Genomic DNA, 22,452 nt, shown 5'->3' on the forward strand with positions numbered 1-22,452 from the left:
TTCTGAAATTTGTTTTCTCTGTAAAATGTAGGGATTGACTTAATCTTAGGTTTTACTGCTCAAATTACTTGGTTTCATTTAAGAAACGTCGAAGCCTTCTGTTACCTGTTGTTGTGTGGCAACAGTTTCACTCCATCCACTATATGAGGAAATGTACAAAAATTTTATAAGGGAGTATTATTTAAATAAACCAAAGATAGTGTTTTCTGATTTGTTATTAAGACAGACATCTTTTTTGGTTATTGCTTTTATTACACCTTACTGTCATGGTTCTTTCTAACTCTGTGTTTTTGTAGTCTCCTGCTCTGTCAACCTCCTCCCACCTGCTTACTTTCCAACTGGTAAACCATCCTGAACACTAGCAGTCCCAGAGAGTCTTTCACTAACTAGGATGTGCTTAGATAAAGAATTCACCCTTTTAATTTATAAGATGAGGAAGTTCACTTAAAGTAATCACTGAGGTGCTTTCCAACTTAGTCATTCCAGGACTTTGGTACTAAATTTTGCTCTTGTTCTGAGCTAACATAAAAGGGATGTAACTAGGATAAACCATTCCTTTTTTATTTACAGAGTGAATTGCGGGTAAAATAGAGTTTTACCTTATAATTGCTTCTAAAACTTGGCCAAATATTTTTTACACAGAATTGAGTGAGCTCTTTTGTGAGATTTACTATTGCTTGAATTTGAGAGAAGTAAAAATTGGCAGATGATTAAGCCATATTTGCATTGGATAATTTCTAAAGTAGCCTGATTTCTATGTTAGAACATATTCAAAAGTGTTGGTAAAACAGTTTGTCTACCTCTTATGAAAAATAAATTTTGTGCAAGTTTTTGTACACATATGTTGAATTATACAACATAGTAAAGAATTGGCACTTTTTGCAGACTAATATACTAAAGTTTGGTATCTAGCTCATCCAATAAACTTTATACTTTATAGTGGCGAGTAAGAAAAGAAGCTATGATGGGCTTGGCTCAGCTGTATAAGAAATACTGTCTTCATGGTGAAGCAGGAAAGGAAGCTGCAGAGAAAGTCAGCTGGATAAAAGACAAACTTTTGCATATTTATTATCAAAATAGCATTGATGACAAGTAAGTAATATGTTGATAGAATGGTTGAATATAAAAATGATTTTCATTTTTAAAAATTCAGTTTACTTCTATTAATTTTTAATACTAACTTCCAACTTTATAAACTATTTTTTGTATATTTGTACATACTATGTTTAAGTAAGACTCTAGCCAAGATTAAGGTAGTATGATAATAATGAAATAGGCACAGGCTTTGGTGTCAGACTAGAGACCAAATAGTCATTCTGCCATTTATCAGGTGCGTGCTGTTGCACAACTGACAACCTCTGTGCCGCCTCAGTCTTATCTAAAATGGAATGATAATAAAGCCTTCCTTAAAGAGTTGTCATGTGGATTAAATAACATAATGAATGTAAAGGCCCCTAGCCCTATACCTGGCAATACAGCACTATTCAATAATTGCTAATTATTATTTTTCCTTTTTGCAACACTGTAAGTACCAGTAGATGTATTACTGTGTTGTTGCTTGTTTATTGCGGTATAATGAACAATTATATTAGTTTCAGGTAGACAACACACTGAATCTATATTTCTATATATTCTGAAATGATCCCCACAATAAGTCTGGTTAACATTCATTCCCATACTTAGTTACAGTTATTTTTTTTTCATGTGATGAGGCCTTATATTGATTTCATTGTGTGAATGTTACTTGTTATTCTATATTGGATTGTAATAATGATTGTGGTTTTTGCAAAATACTTGGTAATGTGTTACTGAATTAGACTGACTGTTTTTGCATCACTGGATATATATTTTATTCATTAATGGGGAGCCCTGTATTGTCTTATTCCAGTGATACTGAATAATAAATATAAGCTTAGCAAGACTGTAGAAAGAAGAGAGATCAAATGTACACAGGAAAAGCTAAATTTTCAGGAAGTTGAATAAAGGAGGATCCCCCTGATTATTTTAAATGACATGAGAAAGGAGCTGGACTGAGATCAAAGGAAATTAATGGTGTTTTTTAATAGAATTGGCTATTCTTGAGATCATAGCTTTACATATGTAATGTCAAGTAACTTGTTATAGCTCCAGAACAGTGGCACAATGGTAACCTGGTACCCTGGCACCCCGTGTTTAGGAATAACATACAACCCTTCTAGAACACATGTCATACTGACAAGTTAAAAAGGAAAGCCACAAATAGCCTCTTTAGCTATAAATGTGAAAATAATGACCTCCAAGGAAAAGAACTGATCACATACCGATCTTTTGCACTGTGTTTGCACATATGCCCATTACCATTGGCATGTTATCTTTGCAGACTGTGGTTAAAATACAAAACGGCTATTGTTTCTAACAGAATAGTGTCATTTGGGGTTTTTCTGTTTTTTTTCATAGACTGTACAGAAAAATCTCTAAAAAATAAAATAATCATTCTATTTGGGGATGTTTTGTTTCGTAGGCTGTTGGTAGAGAAAATCTTTGCTCAGTATCTTGTCCCCCACAACTTGGAGACAGAAGAGAGAATGAAATGCTTGTATTATTTATATGCTAGTTTGGATCCAAATGCTGTCAAGTAAGTTATTTTTTTTTTAATGATTGATTGGAGTATTTCTTGAAAATTTTATAAAATTCATCTATCTAACTAATTGTTGTTGATGGAGTTGTTGCTTCTGTTTGAGTCAAGAACCTCAGATGAATACATATAGAGAAAAATTGTATAAATTCAGGTTAAGTCAAAAGCAGTAATATTCTTTTATGCATAGGCATATGGGGGGACCAAACCCCCCCAAAATTTATAAAACATTGTATATTTATTCTGACATATTTAAACTTCAGTCACCCTCAAAGTACTTTTCATTTGAAGCAATGCACCTATCAAGATGTTTTTTTCCACTGCTCAAAACAATTTTTGAACTCATCGATTTTGATGCCTCTTAGTGCTTCTAACACCTCTTCCACATCAGCAAAACATTTCCCTTTGAGGACTTTTCATCTGAGGAAACAAAAAAAAAAAAGTCACTCAGGGCAAGATGGGGTAAATTGAGATGGTGGGGCACGGGGCTCGTGCTGTTTTGGTCAAAAACTGCTAAACACTCAGAGCAGTATTGGCAGGTGCACTTGTAAATCACCCATCATGAAATGGGCAAACACATTGACTCTTCAAAAAAAATTCACTGAAGCCAAGCTCAGACTCTCACAACAACGCCAGCTGGTACACTGACATAGATGCATCTCTAGAACACTCACTTAGCAGGGGAAGCCTGTACTACAAGGGGCCCAGCTTCCAGAAGATAATTCTGGTTTTTTGGGCTCTCCCTCTCATATTTGGCAGCTGAGTCAGTAATACAGCTTCAGGGACTCAGATAAGTCCCCATGTCAAAATTATCTTTCATTCACTTGTTTACTGGGGTCTCAATTACACAGTTGGAGATTTACTATGCGAAGCCTCAGACCAGTTCTTTTTCAGGCGAGTATATCCAGATCACATCTATGCAGAATGACCATATACATATTCTCTTCTGAATTATCTGAGAGTAGTTTGAAGACACTGGACCCTTTGTCCCTAAATACTTCAGTATATATCCCCTAAGAACAAGGATATTCTCTTACATAACTAGAGTACCCTATCAAAATCAAGAAGTTTAACATTGATACAATGTTATTTTCTAAACCAATGTGTATTCACATTTTCTCCATTATCCAAATAATGTTCTTTATGGGTTTTTTTCTCTTCGTAGGTTTATACATTGCATATTTGGTTGTCGTATCTCTAGTCTCTTAATTTTGAACCATTCCTTGGTCTTTCTTTATTATGACTTCGATGGTTTTTAGAGAAATGTTACCCAGGCCAATTATTTGGTACAGTGTTCCCTCAGTTCAGGTTCCCCCAGTCTTTGTTAGATTGAGATTGTGCTTTTTCAGCAGAAAGTCTACAGAGGTAATATTGTATCTTTACTGTATCGTGTTAAGAGACATTAACTATCCTTTTTAAAAAGATTTGCAAGTGGTACCTAATACTCACTCTAGGTAGTAAATGTCTGGACAGAGGTAATATTGTATCTTTACTGTATCGTGTTAAAAGACATTAACTATCCTTTTTAAAAAGATTTGCAAGTGGTACCTAATACTCACTCTAGGTAGTAAATGTCTGGCCTAAGGTTTTGATCTCTGTTTATATTTTAGAATATTTAACAAAGAATTCTCAGAGATAGCCCTGGCTGGTGTACCTCAGTGGATTGAGCGCGGGCCTGCGAACCAGACAATCGCGGTTTGATTCCCAGTCAGGGCACATGCCTGGGTTGCAGGCCAGTTCCCTGCAGGCCAGTTCCCAGCAGGGGACGCACAAAAGGCGACCATACATTGATGTTTCTCTCCCTCTCTCCTTCCCCACCCCTCTAAAGAAAAATAAATAAAATATTTATTTAAAAAAAAAAGAATTCTCAGAGATAGACTAATTTCTCAGATGTCCTCAGGCATCTGGAATCATGGAATGGGTTGGTGAGAGAAGAAAATCTGCTTTCCTGGAGAGAAAAGAATCGAGAATAAACACGCTCAGTTTAAGTGTGGCATCTCAAATCCGCATCACTGAGCCTGGCAGGAAAAGGATTGTGTCATCCAGTCTTGTTCTGTAGTATGTGCCATGCTGCTTGATAACATATTATCTTTTCTTTGTACCAAACATTCTAGCCACCTCTGTTTAGAATGTCTTTCAGTTCCTTCATTTACCTGGCAAGGTACTATTTACCCTTCTAAAATTCATAAACATTTTCTCTCACATGAAACCTCATATATACCTTTGTACACTAAACTATCTTAATCCTAATAAATAAATTTTCTGCTCCTTAAAATTTTAGGTAGAAGAGCCCTGGCTGGTGTGGCTCAGTGGATTGAGTGCCAGCCTGTGAACTGAAAGGTCACTGTTTGATTCCCAGGAGGGGGCATGGGAGTGTCAACCACACATTGATGTTTCTCTCACTCTCTTCCTCCCTTCCCCTCTCTCTAAAAGAAAATAAAATATATTTTTTATTATTTTTTTAATTTTAGGTAGAAGAATGGTGCATCTACACCATGCAACAAGAAAAGTAATAAAGTTAAATAATTACCAGTATTGTTATATTATGTACTTTTTTCATATTTACAACTATATTTACAGAGCTCTCAATGAAATGTGGAAGTGTCAGAACATGCTTAGAAGTCATGTACGAGAACTATTGGACTTGCACAAGCAGCCTACAGTAAGTTTAAGATTTGTTTAAATGCCTCATTATAGTCATCACTCAGTTTTTCTGTAGTTATCCAAGCTAAATTTCCATTTCAAATAAATGTATTAAAATCTTATTTTCCACCACAAGAAAGAAATGCTGTTTTCTATTTTATAAAGTATTTAGACACTAAAATTTTATAGTTTATCAACTTTCAAATAATTAGAATTAAACCTCAAGATAAAATATTAGAAGTGATCATTGTTTCACTCCATGAGTTTTTGCCCTTCAGTGGAGAGTCAGTATCAAATCAGGCATAAAGCCTCTAAATATACCAAAGTCAGATTAACAAAGAAATTCTACCCAACATTTTCTGCAAGGTGAGGGAAAGAAATTTAATGATATCTTAATAAATTTGTAAATGTGTTTGCTACAATACACATTCTTAACTAGGGAATCTTAGACTGAAATGTTTCAAAGGGCCATGGACCCTAAAGCAAGAGTTGGCAGACTTTTTTTGTAAATGACCAGATAGTAAAATTCGGCTTTGTTAGCCATACACTCTGTGGTGAACTGCGCAACTCTTTGTAGCGCAAAAACAGTCATAGACAATATGTAAATAAATAGTTATGATTGTGTTCCAACAAAACTATAGCAAAAACAGATGGTCCATGGAACTGTATTTTACCAATTTCTGATTCAAATTACTCAAGTTTCATACAAATTTAAGTCATACTTTGTTATAATAAAGAAAAGGGAACTAGTTTTTGGAGGGGATTTCCTGAGATTATTTAAGTAATTGGCCACAAAACAGCTAATCGAACTCTGTTGAGGAAAAAAACTTTTCTACTCTTCACACTTTTAGTTAATTTTCTTTAGTATGGTTTCATAGTCATTTTGAGATAATTGTTTTATATCAAAATAATCTTGTTCAGTCGCTGGCAAGATAATTTTCCTATGAATGTTATGTTCTTCATAAATGCTTAAATACCTTTTCCTGCTGACATCTCCTTTCCTCCTAATTATCCTAACTTAAAAGTCGTTGCTACTACACAGTTTTTTGTTATCAACTTAGGGTGTAGATACAATAATCCGAGATATGGTCATTCATTTTCTGCTGGGTAAATTGTGGTAATTTTTTTAACTATAAAAAATGTGTATAATGCTTAGCATAGATTTTCTTAGAGAAATTTATTAGCACATATGATTTTTGCTTTTGTTTTAAATTTCAGTCAGAGGCCAACTGTTCTGCCATGTTTGGGAAACTGATGACCATAGCAAGTGAGTATGTTTATTCACTCGGCGGGTATATAATAAATATCAAAACAGCCAAATAATATACCCAGTGGGACTATTACTAGTCTAAGTAATAGAAAAAGATCCTTTTTGTGGTAATTTTATTTCTTCTTTTAGTTTAGTAGAGTAGTTCTTCTTATGTAATATTGATTCTCTTTTAATTTTATAGAGAATTTGCCTGACCCTGGGAAAGCACAAGATTTTGTAAAGAAATTTAACCAGGTTCTTGGTGATGATGAGAAACTGCGGTCTCAGTTGGAGCTACTGATCAGTCCAACTTGTTCGTGCAAACAGGCAGATGTTTGTGTGGTTAGTAAATTATGCTTTTACATTTGTTCTTCCAGCTTTGCTTACAGAAATTTATATTTCTTTAAAATTTGGTTTACATAGATTATTTGTGTGAATTTACCAATAATATGAGCTCTGAGTTACTTAGGTGTATATCTGTTGCCAACTTAGTTCTCTTACTTACCTCTCTTCAGCCAGATTCCAGGAAATACACTAGAGAACTAAGCCAGGGAGATTGGTCCTAGGAATTGAACAAGATAAAATGCTGTGTTCTTTAAGTAAATAAGAACTTTCTAAATGCTTGTGTGTGCATGCATTTTCTTCCATATTATTAGCATGAATATGACCCTTGTTGATAAATCAGCAATAATTACATTGCTGTATGTATATTTATAGATATGATAGTTCTTATTTAGGCTTTCATCTTCATTCTATTCTTGGACTCTTTATTTTTTTTGGAAGGTGTATATTTATTATTTTTTTTCTCGGACTCTATTTTATAGAAATCCAGTATCATTGAAAATATCAGGAAGGAAAACTTTATTCATTCATTTATTTAGCATTTTATGGGAAAGTTTGAATTTTTTAATTATTTTATTGTTCAATATGTTTGAATTTCTTTATTCCATTTACTAACAGTGTTCTTCAATGTTTTTGAGCCTTGTTTGTCTCATCTCTGAATACTAACATCTTCATAGGGTTGTTAGAAGAAGATATATGTCTGTGTGTGTGTGTGTGTGTGTGTGTGTGTCCTAATACATAGCCCCACACTGCCCTTTAGGATTTAAATAAATTGTATTTCTATGGTATTACACATATATAACAAATACTATGGTTGGGACCAGGCTTTAAGAGATGAATAAGAGAAAGATTTCAGATATGTGTGTCTAACTTTGTTCTAGAAAGAATAAGGATGGGATAATTATTTTAAAGTATTTGGTAAGGTATAAGGACTATAGCAGATGTGTGTCCAAAGTTGTTGGAGAGCATTTTTATTCTGAGTGGTATCTAAGTGGATCTAAAAAGACCAGTAATTAGGAAGGGATGGGGGTAAGCAAATTTAGGGAAGAGAGCAGTGGCCTCCTCCTTTGGCACAAGGGAGGTGTGCGTGTCAGGTCCCCAGACCTCAACCTGGACATTTCTGCGCTAAGCGGTTTGCTGAGAACTTTTAAGGTTTCACTTCTTTGGCTTTAGAATTGGAAGTCCAGAGTACTGCATTCTGCAGGGTATTTATTTATATAATTAGATCTATGATAAAATTGCTTGAAGATACCTTAGAGACAGTTGGTTTGTGTGAATTTACCAATATTGTGAACTGTGACTTGCCTAGGAGTAATTCATTTTATAGATAAGAACATTGAATTTTAAGGAGGTGAAGTTTTTCCTCTAGTGTTTCATAGCTAGTTACTGTGGTTGAGCTACAAGTAGAGTCTAAATCTTACATATCCTTGATAGTGTTCTTTCTATACATTCCATCATTCTTTGTAAGAACCACCAGCACAAACTGAGTACTGCTCAAGAAACATGGACCTTGAGAGAGAGCAATCGAGTGGTGTTTTTGTTCTCAGAGAAAACAGGACTTGAGTTTGGAAAAAAAATAGCAGAAACATGAATCTCTACTATTTGTCAGACCAGAAATCTCTGAGTTTCCAAATTTTAAAAATATATGCAAAACATGTTTGTAACCAAAATATCTCAGGAAAATACTACAGCGAATCAGTGCTACTGATTTTAGGAAACAAATGAGACCTGTACTTGGAATGGAAAGAACATGGAAGTAATACATTTTGGGAGAGAGGTTACCCTGAGGATTTGTAATAGGCCATAAAATAGCTAATAGAACTCTACTCCAGAAGAAAAAGTTTCTACTCTTTACAATTTTTAGTTTATTTTACTTGGTGAATGGTTTCACTGTAACTTCTTTATCTCTTGCATTGGCATTGTATATTGTGAGCACTGTATGTTTCCATGAAAAATAGGAATTAGAATTCACTTTAGACACTGTTTAAAGGAAAACAACCACTATTAGAATAGTTTTTGCTATTTTCCAGAATATCTGTAGTCTCTCCAAAGACTACTGATATTGGTATCCACATTCCTTTTTACCTGATAGTTTCTTTCTGAAGAAGAAACATACAAACGGTAAATTTAGCTTTAGTCATTCTATGCTTTTATTCTACCCTTGAGAATCCCTTCTCTGTCCCCTACTGTTTATTTACCACTGCCTCCTTACTTTCTAAATGAGAATCACCTAAATAAATTGTATTTCTATGGTATTACACATTCTCTTCTCAAGAGGAGAACTTTACTCAGAGACAGAATTAGTAGAAATGGAGATCTAATCATTTTCTCCCCCTTTGTCTCAGTTCCATTCATGGAAAATTTTACCAAAAGTACTTTGAGCAAGGAATAAGAGTAAACAAACACTATAGATTAATACCTGCACCCATGATGATATAGTGAGAGAAGGTGAGCAGTGGTATCAAGATATGTGCTTGACGATTTGCTTTTTTTTGGTCTTCAGGTTTTGAGTTTCCATACATTGGTTCTAGGGAAGGAGCACATGCCATAGCTTCTGCTCTGCTTTCTCTTTTATGCTCTAGTGCCTTCCTATGACCATGATTCCCAAGTTTTAATATTTTGTAGGAAGTTTGTTAATTCAGCATTAAGACAATCCTAAGTTTGAATTTTGGCTTTATCCTTTACTATCAGTGCTACTTATACTTTGAAAGCACTTTAATGAGCATTATCTTCTCAGCTAAAATTTACATTTATTCATCAGAGATATTCAATTAAAAGCCTTATTATTAAAGTAAATTTCTTTCCCCAGTACCCTGTACATTGTATCTTTAATCATTACATCCTATATTCTTTAAACGGTTTGGCAATGCCTTTTCTTTGTAAAATCTATTTGATGTAATGCTACTGTCTTCTACCTCAGCTATGTTCTTCCAGAAATAAAAATCTGTGTAAATATTCATACATGTGTGAATCTGTCTCTCTTTAAAAAAGCATTACTGAAGTAAAATACAATATTTTGTCAAATTATGAAGTACCATATTTTGCCTTGTATAATGCATGCTTTTTTGCCCAAATATTTAAGGGAAAAATAAGGATGTACATTATACATGGGTCATACTAGAAATACCTTATATCTGTTCTTGTATTTTGTAATTGTTATATAAACTTTCATATACCATAATGTGCTCAAAATGCTAAAATTATTTTATAATACAAAAAAGTATCTAAATGTAAGTAAATAAATAATTAAATTTAAGTTTTTAAATGAAAGATTTTTTTCCTGAAAATTTGGGCCAAAAGCATAGCTGTGCATTATACATGACAGTAAACATACCCATGGAAGTATGTATTGTTTTGTTCTATTTTGTCAAAACAGAGCATTAAAATGTTGTTTACAAAACAATAATTTCATGAGATAAAGGCAATAAATTCTAACGCATTATCCCCTTTTCGTTCTCCACAGTCCAAATTTTGCAATGATTGACTAATGAGCGTATAATTTTAGTCAGAGTCTAAAGCAGAAGGTTTTGTTTTACCTCTGCTGATTTTGAATCTTTAAATGCTTTTGATGCCTACAATCATTTATTTTGAAAAACATGAAAGTAAATACTTACGGTAAAACTATTTCTTTTTTTTAGAGAGAAATCGCTCGGAAACTTGCAAATCCTAAGCAGCCAACAAATCCTTTTTTAGAGATGGTCAAATTTTTGTTGGAAAGAATTGCACCTGTGCATATTGATTCAGAAGCCATAAGGTAAGCTAGGAAATATATTCACTCAAAAATAAAATATAATCTGAAACTACAGTGTTGTAAAGTTTAAATTATTGGTTCAAGATTACCTAAAAAAGGTTCCCTGTATACCTTTTCAATGAGATAAGCATACATTATTCACATTGTGAAAGGGTCTTTTCATTTTCCCAATACTAGGTATTTACCTGCAAGAAAATATATATTCCCATAAAGACTTAACTCCTTCCAGCAGCATTATTTGTATGTTTAAACTAGAAAAACCATCTATACAGTTGAATACTTCTCACCAATACTAAGGAAGAAACTACTAGTTCTACCAACGCCAGTGTAGAAATTTTAAAAACTTACCACATAAAAGATGTCTGACACAAAATACACGAAGTTCTGGGAAAGGTATAACTATAACAACAGAAAGCAGATCAGCGATTGCCAGCTTGGGAAAAGGGGATTGACCACAGAAGGGGCAATAAGGCGATTTTTTGTGGCCATAATCAAAGAGATGAAAGGGTAAGACTGGAAAAATGAGAACCCTTGTATATTGCTGGTGGGAATGTAAAATTGTGGGGCTAGTTTGGAAAACAGTTTGGCAGTTCCTCAAAAGTTAAAAAGAGTTACCATATGACCCAGCAATTTCACTCAAATTTTATATGCCCAAGAGAATTGAAAATATATGTCTATATAAAACCTATATATGAGTGTTTATAGCAACATTATCATGATAGCCAGAAAGTGGTCCAGTCAACTGACCCAAATGACCCAAATGTCCATCTACTGATGAATGGGTAATTGTCTTTTATGTATATACTGGAACATTATTCAGAATTAAAATGAAGTATTGCTCTGGCTGTTGTGACTCAGTAGATTGAGTGCCAGCCTACAAACCAAAGGGTTGCCAGTACCATTTCCAGTTCGGACACCTGCCTGGATTGCAGCCCAGGTCCCCAGTGCAGGGTATATGAGAGGCAACCACACATTGATGTTTCTCTCCTTATCTTTCTCCTTCTCTTCCCCTCTCTCTAAAAATAAATAAAATCTCTTTTAAAATGAAGTATTGATACATGCTACAACATGGGTAAATTTTGAGAACCAGGTAAAGTCTAAAATTAGATTGAAGTAATTAATGGTTGTACAATCCTGTGAATATACTAAAAACATTGAATTATAGAGTTTAAATAACTGAACTGTATGGTATATAATTATATTTCAGGCTAACTTTTATATAAACATCCAATTTGCTTTTCAAAAAATGTTTCTGTACTGAATATTTTGTATTGAAGTTTTTAAATTACTTTTGTGATGTTAAAGGGGAAATGAAAGTACTAAAAGTGGTTTAAATTTTAACATCTGTGTGTTATATATATTTGTACTTAAATTTTAAAAATAATTTTATTAAAATATGTACTAATATAACACCAAAGGAAAAAATTTTAACCTAAAACTTTTCTGATTAGCTTCCATTTGTTGAATATTGACTATGTATGTATGTACTAGTCTATTTGCTGTAATGATTTAATATTCTCAAAGAAAGATAATACTTTTTTCAGTTTACTGATGAGGAAACAGTCCCAAAACCCAGAATCACATCTGTTTATACTTAAAATAGTACCATGTTTGCTAGTATAATTTTTATTGACCAGGTAGTCCATTTTGTGGTGGTTAGGTACACTTGACAAACTAATTTCATAATATCAGACAATTATATGGTTTCTCACTGGTGAATCTGCTTATAAATATAACATGGTGTACCTGATGAATTGCTTCTTTGCAGAAAGTTCTAGAATAAAATTACTAATTTAGCATATTAACTACCAGTGATTAATGCTTTTGCCCATGTATTTGTTTTTTGCTTTGAGTGAATTATCTTTTGTCCATTTAGCAACTACTATCTTGTTTTCTTAAAATTATAAATGATCTGTTAACATGTGGAAATGAATATTAAATTGCTTATACCTTTATAAATACATTTCTAACACCTAAAACAAAAGCGAACTAAGAAGACAGCTAGATCAGGAGAAGAACCATAGAAATGGAGATCACATGGAGGGTTAGCAACAAGGGAGTGGGAGGAGGAAAAGGGAGGAGAAGGTACAGAGAATAAGTAGCATAGACATTAGGTAGAAAATAAACAGGGGGAGGGCAAGAATAGTATGGAAAATGTAGAATCTAAAGAACTCGAGACACATGGACATAAATAAAAGGGGGGGCAGGGTGGGGGAGGGGTGTGCAGGGTAGAGGGGAATGAAGGGGGGAATAGGACAACTGTTATGGCACGATAAATATATTAAAAAAATAAAAAAACACCAAATAAATGCTAAAAATAATAACATGTGCTTTTAACTTTAGTTTTGTTGTTTTCACTACAGTTATTATTATACATTGAGTTAAGGGTTGAAGGAGATAAACTAAAAGTAACCTGAACTGTTAAGTAGAGAGCCAAATTTAAAAAGTCACAAAATAACTTTTTCCCCCAGGAATATATTTGAATCAAATGTTTAGATTCTGTGTATGTCTTGCCACAATGCCGTTAGGATTCAGTTACTAATCTAGTGGTGTTACTAATTTAGATTTTCTTTTATTAATAGTGCACTGGTAAAACTGATGAATAAATCAATAGAGGGGACAGCAGATGATGAAGAGGAGGGTGTAAGTCCAGATACAGCTATTCGTTCAGGACTTGAACTTCTTAAGGTATCTTTTAAATTAAATTTACTGGGGTGAGATTGGTTAATAAAATTATATAGGTTTCAGGGGTGCAATTCTATAATACATCATCTGTATATTGTGTGTTTACCACCCCAATCTTAAGGCATTTTTGAAATAATTTTGTCTAAAGGCATTTCAGTAATCATAATTTGAATTTTGTTAAGAATATTTAAGGGTCAGGCTTTATTTCATTGGAAACTATTCAAAGGATTTAAAATTTTGGTAGAAAACATTTTATAACAATGTTTTTTACATTATAAAATAATATTTTGGGGTTTCTGCTGTTTCATTCATAATTTGCATGTCTGTTGTGCTTATAACAGTATATGCTAAATGATCTAGTTCCTTTTACAGAACCTGCATCTGGGGTAGTGGGACTGCTCACAGGAATTACTGTGTGACAGCATCTGTCTGATCAGGGAATTTCTAAACAACTGGTAATAGTATTAGGTGCCAAAGAATTCAGAGTTGAGCAACTAGTAAGAGTTAAGTAGACTTAAGAGTTAAGTATACACTTCGTAGACAAGCTATGACTTAATCTAGGGGAAACAGAGCATCATCAAAGAAAATAATTCATGACATATTTTAGGGATCATTAGGAATCTAGCCTGACTGGACAAAAAGATTGCTTAGGGGAGTAATGCAGACAAGGTTGATTCCAGATTGTAAAATGCCATAGGGCCAGAAAGGTACTATCTGGGCTTTTTAACCTTGCTTTTAATGTGATAACAGCATTTGGTAGAGTTTTTGTTGGATGGAATAAAGAGAAGAAATAGAAGGCAAAGAGACATTTATTAGACTACTACAATTTATAAACTGAGAGAGAAAAGACAAACCAGTTCAGTGGACATTAAGTAGAAAAGAGGGTTGTATTAGAATGCTTCCATTCTAATCATTTCATGATTAGAAATATCCATAAATAATCATTTCATGAAAAGAATTGGTATGATGCTTCATAAGAAAGATCTTAATTATGTTTTAATAATAGGGTTATGTTTTTAAATAGTTTTAAGACTTGTCATATTTAAGATAATGGTTTAATACATTGTTTGATTTGGTTTTTCAAATATGATTCTCCATTTTTCTATAAGTAATTAAAACCTCATAACTAAATATTATCTCTGTAAACCTTACCAAGTGAGATAATCTTTCCATTTTATTACCCATTAAATAAATGATTATTGCATTACTTAATGGAGACTATATACTTTATTCCTCCCTCTCCCTGCCTCTCAGCTTTAACCCTTATTTTTAATGTTATGCTAACTAAATTGTTTCCGCTTCATGGAAGGTAAACTTTGTAGACATGTTTTGTCTAACTTGCTGTGCATTCCTTAAGGTTAGGCTGGGACCTAGGTCATAGTAAATATGACTTAAGTATATGTTTGTAGTCATGATTAAAAGTTCACAATAATGGCTTCTTTATTTATTATAGTGATGATGATTGAATTTTTTGTGATAGATTTCACTTTTAAAGTACTTCCTTATAGAGTATCTTTTGCCATGAAATAAAACTTTGTTAGCATTTTGTTCACATCACAACATCACACACCCTAACATCACATACCATTTTCAGCATTCCCAAAATCAGAATAGACTAAGAAGCTAAGAAGAAAATAGGGCAAGGCCACCCTGACTGGTATAGCTCAGTTGATCAAGCATCATCCCACAGACTGAAAGGTCACAGGTTTCATTCCCAGGGCGCATACCCGGGTTGTTGCCCTGTCCCCGGTTGAGGGCAGTTGTGGGCATACAAGATGCTACTCATTGATGCTACTCTCCCACATTGATGCTACTCTCCCTTCCCCTCTCTCTAAGAATAAATAAAATCTTAAAAAAAAAAAATAGGGCAAGGCTATATATATCAACTGTCTTAAGGAAACTACTTCACAGTATTTCTGTCAGTGTCTTATTAGCCACACCTAACTACAATATATATAAGTCTTTACTCTTTTTAGCTAGTTTATGCTGCCCATCATTTTAAATCATAGTTATTCTTAGTTTCTTTTAATGGAATAAAAACATTGTCTCGACTTCTAAAGCTATGTCTATTCCTCCAGGTTCTGTCTTTCACACATCCTACCTCGTTCCACTCTGCAGAGACATATGAGTCCCTGTTACAGTGCCTCCGAATGGAAGATGACAAGGTAGCAGAAGCTGCTATCCAAATTTTTAGAAATACAGGTCACAAAATAGAAACAGACCTACCCCAGATACGATCGTGAGTATTATTTTTTCTCATAATAAGCACAAACATTTTCTAAGAATGGAAGCCATAGGATCATTGTTTCCCTTTCACAAAGAAAGATAGGAGAGAAGACAGGCAACTTTTATTTAGAACCTACTTTTCTGTATTATTTCTTTCATCTTTTCTCTGCCTCTAGTGGTAGGGGAGGTCGTATCATTAGAATATAGACGAAGGAACAAACTAAAACTTTGTTTATAAAATACGATTTTAAAATACTAATATTAATAATTAGAGTTATCACAGAATTTTAAATTTGTGATTAATATGTTTTCCTAATCTGTGTGTGTTTACCTTTTTCTCTCCAACTGGTTTTCAATTCAATAGCTGCTGCCTTCACATCCCACCACAGAATGGGGTAATCAAGTAGTGGGCTTAATAAAATATTTCTTAGTTATGTGGTTGTGGCAGTGGTGCTTTTACTGTTTTTGATCTCTCCCTCGCCTCATAAAAATGAAGTCCTTCTTGATATCTTTGGCATCTTAAAGAGGTTGTCTTAGGATCAAACTTGTGCTGAGACTATATTTAGACATAAGATGTGGGAGATATCTTTTGGAGGAAGAATACAATACTGATAAGCTGTTGAATCAGATGTTCAGACTATATGCAAAGAGTCTGGGTTACATCCAAATCAAACCAGCTTTTTCTTACGGGTTTATCATAGAATCAGAAGCCTCATGACTCATCAAGTTTTTATTAAATTTGTAAACTAATAGTTAAATTTAAGAAATAATTCAATATTTATTTATTTTTTAATATATTTTTATTTCATTGATTATGCCATTACATTTGTTCTATTCCCCCCTCCATTCCCCTCCACCCTGCACACACCCTCCCGCACCACTCCCCCCTTTAGTTCATGAACACGTGTCTCAAGTTCTTTAGATTCTATATTTCCCCTACTATTCTTACCCTCCCCCCTATCTATTTTCTATCTACTGTCTATGCTACTTATTCTCTGTACCTTCTCCCCCCTTCTCCTCCTCCCACTCCCCTGTTGCTAACCCTCCATGTGATCTTCATTTCTATGGTTCACTTCTGATCTAGCTGTCCTCTTAGTTTGCTTTTGTTTTAGGTGTGATTTTTAATAACTGTGAGTTTGCTGTCCTTTCACTGATCATCTTTTTTATCTTCTTTTTCTTAGGTAAGTCCCTTTAACATTTCATATAATGATGGCTTGGTGATGATGAACTCCTTGAATTTGATCTTATCTGAGAAGCACTTTATCTGTCCTTCCATTCTAAATGAAAGCTTTGCTGGATAGAGTAATCTTGGTTGTAGGTCTTTGGATTTCATGACTTGGAATACTTCTTTCCAGCCCCTTCTTGCCTGTAAGGTCTCTTTTTTTGAGAAATCAGCTGACAGTCTGATGGGAACTCCTTTGTAGGTGACTGTCCCCTTACCTCTTGCTGCTTCTAGGATTTTCTCCTTCATTTTAATCTTGGCTAATGTAATGATGATGTGCCTTGGTGTGTTCCTTCTTGGGTCCAACTTCTTTGGGACTCTCTGAGCTTCCTGGATTTCCTGAAAGTCCATTTCCTTTGCCAGATTGGGGAAGTTCTCCTTTATTATTTGTTCAAATAAGTTTTCCACTTGTCGCTCTTCCTCTGCCTGTCTGGTACCCCTGTAATTCAGATGTTGGAAGGTTTAAAGATGTCCTGGAGGTTCCTAAGCCTCTCCTCATTTTTTTGAATTCTTGTTTGTTCATCCTTTTCTGTTTGGTCATTTCTTTCTTACTTCTGGTCCACTCCCTTGATATGAGTCCTAGTTTCCTTTCCATCACTATTGGTTTCCTGTGCAATTCCCTTCATTTCAATTAGTTTAGCCTTCATATGTTCCTCTAATTTGTGACTAAAATCAATCAGTTCTATGAGCATCCTGATTACCAGTGTTTTGAACTGTGCATCTGATAGGTTGCTTATCTCTTGGTCGCTTAGAAGTATTGGCTCTGGGGCTTTGAGTTGTTCTTGAGCCATGTTTTGATCTGTTCATGCCTGTTACATAGGAGGAGAGGCACCTTAGATGTTCACCAGGGTGGGGCCACCCAGGTTGCTGGGTTGTGATGCTGTATGTGGGCGTGCGGTCAGAGAGGGAGCAATGGTGGTCCTCTCTGCTCCCTCCTACCTGGCCTGCGTCATGGCTTGCCCCCGCCTGTTTATCTGTGCGCAAATGCGCAACCTCAGACAGCCAGCCACGCAGTGCCTTCCTGTAGCTACTCCGCACCTGGGATCTGCGCCCTCAGTTGCTTGCGCGCTGCCGGGTCGGGGGTTTGTTTTTGCCCAACCCGCTCTGCTGCTGGCTTAGCCCCTCTCACCGGTTTAGCTGAGGGGTTCATTAGTTTTGCACTCCATACTGTTTGATTTTGTTTGGTTTAGGTTGCATTTATTGTTGTTAAAACTTTGTTGTTTTTAGATTTGGTTGTGCAAGGAAGCAAAGTGTTTCCACCTACACCTCCATCTTGGCGGAAGTCCCCTCAATATTTATTGTAAATTCTCTTCATTGTCAGTTTATACTGGCTAATATGAAAGAATTTCCACACTTGATCCCTGCTCTCAAGGAGTTTATAGTCTAGAGATGATATTCTATATTTGTACATTATAGAAAAAATCATTGACACAATAGGGTGAAGTTTCTGGTGAGTTTTTCAAAGTTGGAAAATCAATACATGTATTCGAGGTAAAGGATTTACCCATAAAAGGAATTCTTTCCCAAAGGAAGCAGTAGAAAATGGGTACAGATGGAAGAGTTAACTTGAATACAAGGAATAAAACCTCTTTTTCTAAACAACTAATGGAGAAGGAAGGAGAGAATCACTGAAAAACAGAAGCACAGCCCTGTAGACAGACCCCCAAAACCACACTGATGGTCTCGTGGGATCATAGCACACCAGAAAAGCAAGGGGGAATGTTGAAGCTGATTTGTGTCATGTCACTAGGCTGAGAAGAAGTAATAATGCACTTAATAATTTGAATGACACGATATCTTCTCCTGTTACTTGTATTATTTACAAGAAGGGTTACTCTGATAGAAGAGTTTGTGACAGAAAGACTTAAGTAATACTCCTAGGAGTCTACTTGGGCATGGCAGCCTCTACCTCATAATTCCAAACCTTCATGGAGAGAAACGTGGCATATTCAGATCAAATCAAACTTACACTGACTAGCACATGTTCCAGGTTTCTGTTGTTGTTGAAGTGCAGGACATGCAGTCTGAGGCACTGCTCCATAACACACGGCTTCCCGTTATCATAAGAGAACCCTTTGTCACCACTGTGTGTGATGCCCCTGACCTGCTATAAATAGGGTCATTGCATTAAATGTACAGGGATCTTTCCTTAAATTTTTACTTTGCTTTATAGATTTTCTTCTGATTTCTATACTTACAGGTTCATTGTAAAAAAACTAACACTTTTTAAAATGTTAAGAAAAAAAGTTAACATTTTCTATATGTTTTTATGAATGTTTTATCTACTTGATGTATTTGTTTATTTTTATATCAAAGGGTTGATACAAATGTGCTGCTTTTTTCATTTCACTTGTATTCCCATATTATTATTTAATGTTTTAAGACTTTTATATGTTATTTCCACATTGTTCTATAGAGAGATTGTTTTACTTTGATTTTCATTGTCAGTATGGAGTTAAGTGCATGGATTTTGAAAAAGAAATGCGTATCTTCAAATCCCAACTCTCCCATTCCCTAGCTTTGTCACCCTAAGAAGCTGAAATATTTTTGTGCTTTAATTTCTTCGTGTTTATTGACTATAGTAATAATTTTCTTTGAATGATTTGAGGACTAATCCACATAAAAATATTTAGGATCATGATTGGCATAAGTACTCAATTATTGTTAGCCATTTTTATTATTCTTCTACCAACATATATGCATCTATAGCCTTGCATGCTTTCTTTCGCTGGTAAGATCATTTCAGCTTTTTAATAAAACTTGCTCTTTTGCTACTTTCACGCAATGGCTGCTTTAAAATAATTGAAGGGGATTGTGAAAAATTAGTACTATCTACTTGGAAAGTAAATGTAAAAATATGGCATGAGGCAAGTTTTAGAATGTAAATTAAGAGAGGCTTGTTTATTTCTCTGTTTTCATGAGATGACTTTAAAACAAAAATTGTCCCCTGGAGTAACCTTTTCTGGAGACAAGAATGATACTTGCGGACAGAGAAGGGTCTTTATATATTTCATTAGATCTGGTAATTTTTAAGAGACTCTTCTAACAGCCTTCATCCAGGTAGTTATGGAAGAGGACACAGGAGACAACCAAAAGAACTACTTGTGGTTTATAGACATTTTTGGTTTTTTTTTAACTGTGATATTATGTTTTACAGGACTTTAATTCCTATTTTACACCAGAAAGCAAAAAGAGGTACTCCACACCAAGCAAAACAGGCTGTTCACTGTATACATGCCATATTCACAAATAAAGAAGTCCAGCTTGCACAGATTTTTGAGGTATATATAATATGTAGGGTGTGTTTATATTGAATTTTATTTTTATGCTATGAAGGTAGGATTTGTTTTAGTTTTTTATCCCACCTTAGAATATAAATTTCATGGGAGCAGGGACGCTCCCTGTTTTATTCAGCACTGTATTCCCAGTCTTTAGGTCAGATTATATGTTCAAATATTACATGTGTGTTTGCATTTAGAACATTTTACTTGATTTTAGCTAAATTAGCTCAGTGATCCATTTATCGTCAAAAAGTATTAGTAGATGACTTTGAACAACCAAGTTTAAAATAGCTAACACCCCTACCTGAAAATTAGTCCTGTTTGCCTTTTCTTAGGTATGATTCTTGGCCTGATGCTACGAGTGTGAAGGTAGTCCTATTATTATAGACTGGATACGATATGAACAGAACCCAGTGAACTGATTTTTTATGGTTCATAGCCTTTTTAAAATATCCCCACAGGACTAAATCCACAAACATAACAAACCTACTGTTGTTATGTTTGAAAACAGTGCTGATTCGATAATGCAGAAATGTTCTTGTTTTTACTTCTTTTACTTGGGTTTTATTTTTTTTCTGCGTGCTTCAGTCTTACTAAATTTTAGGAGGTGAAATAAGAATCAACTATCTAATATGCTGAAGTTACTTTTGATCATATCATTAGAACAGATTTGTTTGAGCATGGTGAATTCAGGAGGACTCTGAAACATTTACTCTTTCCATAGAATGTCTAGCCATTTACAGGACAACTGGTAATTTTGACTGTTTTGTTTTTATAGCCACTCAGCAGGAGTCTGAATGCTGATGTACCAGAACAACTTATAACTCCATTAGTTTCATTGGGCCACATTTCTATGTTAGCACCAGATCAATTTGCTTCCCCAATGAAATCTGTAGTAGCAAATTTTATTGTGAAAGATCTGCTAATGAATGACAGGGTAAGTTTCTCATTTAATTAAATTCAGAATTATGAGATTAAGACTACTATCTACATCTTTATCACAGACACAAAATTTCTGCTTCTCTCTATATATAATTCTCTTGTCCTTTTAAGTTATTGTATGTTTCCCTCCTTATTTGTTTACTTGATTTCCAAGTGACATTGACTTCCATTTAGCTATTACTACATATTAACATTTAAGAAGGAAAAAGTGAGGACCTGAGATGGATGAATTACGGAATAAAAACTATGAGTCAAATGGTGTTATCCGAACATTTGAAGGACATTGTATACTTGAGTGCTAGAATTTTGTTTTATCAAACATTGTTTAAAATGTAACTGGAATTGTATTTGACTAGCATTTTGAAATACAGGGTCCAGCAGAAGTACCACCCGCCTGAGTGTGGTTGGTAGGGTGATAATATGGGTGTAATAATATGTAGTTTTAATTTGAACATTTCACCTAAAATGTCATAGGGTGTGCTTGAATGTGGTATTGTTATGTTACAGAATTATGATATGCATTTGTAATAAAATATTTTGTAATTTAAAAAGATGTTATTTGTATAAAAACAGGTTGGACCCTGTATAATTACATTGCATTTGACACTAGATTTATGTATTCTGTTTTAGTTATTGAATTGTGTGTGCATGTGTGCACACACTGATTTATTAGGTCTGGGTTAGAGCCCAAACACACCTGATTAAGAACCTCTGCTTTACCAAATGGACCTAATTAAAGACTTATTTAATAAAAGCAAGCCAATCTTAGCTGCTGGATCATTGTGGATGACTTACACTGCAGTGCTGACTTAGCCAGTTTACCTAATCCTTCCACATGGTTGGATGGTCTTCAAGCCTCAGTATCTGAGCTAAGTTGGCAATGCACGCCCCTTCCCTCATTTGGATGTAATAGACAGGAGTGGAAGAGCATGACCGTCTCTTTACCATTCCACATTTTTGTGCTGTTCTTTGCACTGTTGACAGATGTGACTGGCAACAAGTGTGAAATATAAGGCACCTCTTAGATGATGACTTAATTGTTAATGGATCCTGTGTTAAGATGACTCAAAAAAGCCATTTTTAAGTGTACAGATAACCTAGGCTATATTCACCCACATTCTTGTTGGGTGTTTTCATTTTGATTTGTTTTTAAAAACAAGCATATGTTTAGTAACATGAATACCTCCTGTATACATGGGAGATACCCAGGAAAGCCAAGTAACTCCTCTGAAATGGCCCAAGCTACCACCTAAAATATTCACCCACATTGTTGTGTAACCATTACCGCCATCTGCTTCCAGAACTTCGTAATCTCAGACAGAAACTCTGTATTCATTAACCAGTAACTTCCCATAACTTCCCATTGCCTCCTCCCCTCAGCCTCTGGTAAACTCTTTTACACTTCCTGGCTCTATGAATTAGCCTGTCCCACACATCTCCTGTCATACAGTATTTGTCCTTTGGTGTCTGGCTTATTTCACTGAGTGTAATGGTTTC

General features: G+C 34.6%; 1 protein-coding gene across 3 annotated transcripts in view; it reads left to right on the forward strand.

Moving 5' to 3' along the window:
* PDS5A (PDS5 cohesin associated factor A) overlaps positions 1-22,452 on the forward strand; it is a 124,591-nt gene that overhangs the window by 60,438 nt on the left and 41,701 nt on the right. For all 3 annotated transcript variants that reach the window (XM_037138035.2, XM_053672276.1, XM_037138036.2), the window contains exons 12-21: positions 941-1,092; positions 2,501-2,614; positions 5,195-5,276; positions 6,476-6,524; positions 6,709-6,848; positions 10,487-10,602; positions 13,182-13,287; positions 15,363-15,523; positions 19,890-20,013; positions 20,792-20,950. In XM_037138035.2, coding sequence (XP_036993930.2) covers positions 941-1,092; positions 2,501-2,614; positions 5,195-5,276; positions 6,476-6,524; positions 6,709-6,848; positions 10,487-10,602; positions 13,182-13,287; positions 15,363-15,523; positions 19,890-20,013; positions 20,792-20,950 — 1,203 coding nt within the window. The remainder of the gene's footprint in view (positions 1-940; positions 1,093-2,500; positions 2,615-5,194; positions 5,277-6,475; positions 6,525-6,708; positions 6,849-10,486; positions 10,603-13,181; positions 13,288-15,362; positions 15,524-19,889; positions 20,014-20,791; positions 20,951-22,452) is intronic.

The sequence above is a fragment of the Artibeus jamaicensis genome, unplaced genomic scaffold (assembly GCF_021234435.1).
Source record: "Artibeus jamaicensis isolate MK-2021 breed Jamaican fruit bat unplaced genomic scaffold, CSHL_Jam_final contig_76, whole genome shotgun sequence".
Classification (NCBI taxonomy): Eukaryota; Metazoa; Chordata; class Mammalia; order Chiroptera; family Phyllostomidae; genus Artibeus; species Artibeus jamaicensis.